General features: G+C 34.7%; 1 protein-coding gene across 1 annotated transcript; it reads left to right on the forward strand.

Annotated features, from left to right (window-relative positions):
* The first annotated feature begins 465 nt into the window (after positions 1 to 465).
* LOC111390265 (derlin-2.2-like) lies at positions 466 to 1,516 on the forward strand. The gene is made up of 2 exons (XM_023015284.1): positions 466 to 720; positions 816 to 1,516. Exons 1-2 carry the CDS (start codon positions 481 to 483, stop codon positions 1,044 to 1,046), a joined length of 471 nt encoding a protein of 156 aa, XP_022871052.1. The 5' UTR covers positions 466 to 480; the 3' UTR covers positions 1,047 to 1,516.
* The last annotated feature ends 13 nt before the right edge of the window (positions 1,517 to 1,529 follow it).

A 1,529-nucleotide genomic window follows, 5' to 3' on the forward strand; every position in this document is an offset into this window, starting at 1 on the left:
GATTTCACTAGATTTCGCCATATAGATTGAACAACATTTAGTTGGTTCGGCGGTAACTTAAATACTTTTTCAGTAGCAAGGGTTTTTTCCTTACTGATCTCGTTAGGTCTCTTTCCACTGCGGTATCAAATAAAAAGAGGGATATTATTAGGTGCGGATTGTGGGCTAATTTGGGAACAAATGGAATTGGTTTTTGCTGTTTGGCTGTTTGTGCTCATATCTTTATGCACGTGAGTGAGGTAATTCCACTTAATTGATGTGGGTTAATTTCTTAAAAAAATTTTAAACATGCACTTTTACATACTATCTCCTAGCTAATTCAGGAATTTACTCCTGCATTCCATGGAGAGTATATAGACAACTTTATTTATTTAAGAAATTCCAATCTAAGTTACTGTTATGAGAATTTTACTGGTTGACAATAAAAGTATAGTATGTAATAGGATGATACTGGTGAAATTATTCTTCACTTCTATCCTGATGTATGTATTCTTGTATTTTGCAGACCTGGACTTTTTGTTCCACATGTTCTTCCTTGCTCGATACTGCAAGCTTCTTGAGGAGAACTCCTTCCGGGGTAGGACAGCAGATTTCTTCTACATGATCTTATTTGGTGCCTCTGTTTTGACTGGCACTGTTCTTATTGGGGGGATGATTCCTTACATTTCTGAGTCATTTGCAAGGATTATATTCCTTAGCAATTCACTCACATTCATGATGGTTAGTTTGCCTGAGAATAAAACTCAGCTCTTAATTAACAATTTAACTGAAGAATGTCATACCTTTTTTCTGATCCTCATTTTTCTCATTGTTAGGTTTATGTTTGGAGCAAGCAGAACCCATACATCCATATGAGCTTCTTGGGACTATTCACTTTCACAGCAGGTTATCTTCCATGGGTTAGTGATTTCTCTTTCGTCTGCCGGTTTTCAGATTCTGCTGTATTCAATTACTTTCCTTTTCAAATGTTTGACATATATATTCATAAATATTGCCCGTTATATATAAAAACTCTGATACAATTGCTCATCATTGCTTCCCTTTAGCCCTTGTTAGGCTACTGTTTATAATTGTTTCACACACTTTTTATTCACATATATGTGAGATCCACAAGTACTACATACTTATTCACCACTTATTTCTATACATTTATAATTTAAACCTTTCATAAACAACTCCTAAACATGCTTCTAATTGATTTTGTCACTTGTATCGTTTTCTGCCACATCTGATGCTCTTATAAGCGTAATCTCTCTCTACTCAACTGTATGGTCATTAAGTTGTGGGAAAGGTTTACTACGGGGGGCATTGATTTCTTAAAGTTAAACCATGATCAGTTTAGTTTACACATTATTGTCTCATTAGGACTTGGTATATACGCACACGTCTCTTGCTTCCCTCCAGCAAAAATTAAAACCTATAACAAAATTCTGAAACAAAAAATGAAATCTGAAAAGTAAATTTGCATGTCATGTTTCACACTATTTGCCTGGTGTAGCTGATCGTGTAGTTTTTTTTTTTTTTTTTCC

Source organism: Olea europaea, unplaced genomic scaffold, assembly GCF_002742605.1.
Source record: "Olea europaea var. sylvestris unplaced genomic scaffold, O_europaea_v1 scaffold6661, whole genome shotgun sequence".
Taxonomy (NCBI): Eukaryota; Viridiplantae; Streptophyta; class Magnoliopsida; order Lamiales; family Oleaceae; genus Olea; species Olea europaea.

What these genes read in the sequence shown, in the direction of transcription:
- LOC111390265 (XM_023015284.1), top strand. Translation starts at nt 481, where the DNA reads ATGTATGTATTCTTGTATTTTGCAGACCTGGACTTTTTGTTCCACATG. An exon ending in ATTCACTCACATTCATGATG is followed by an intron (nt 721 to 815) that starts GTTAGTTTGCCT and finishes TCTCATTGTTAG; the next exon opens with GTTTATGTTTGGAGCAAGCA.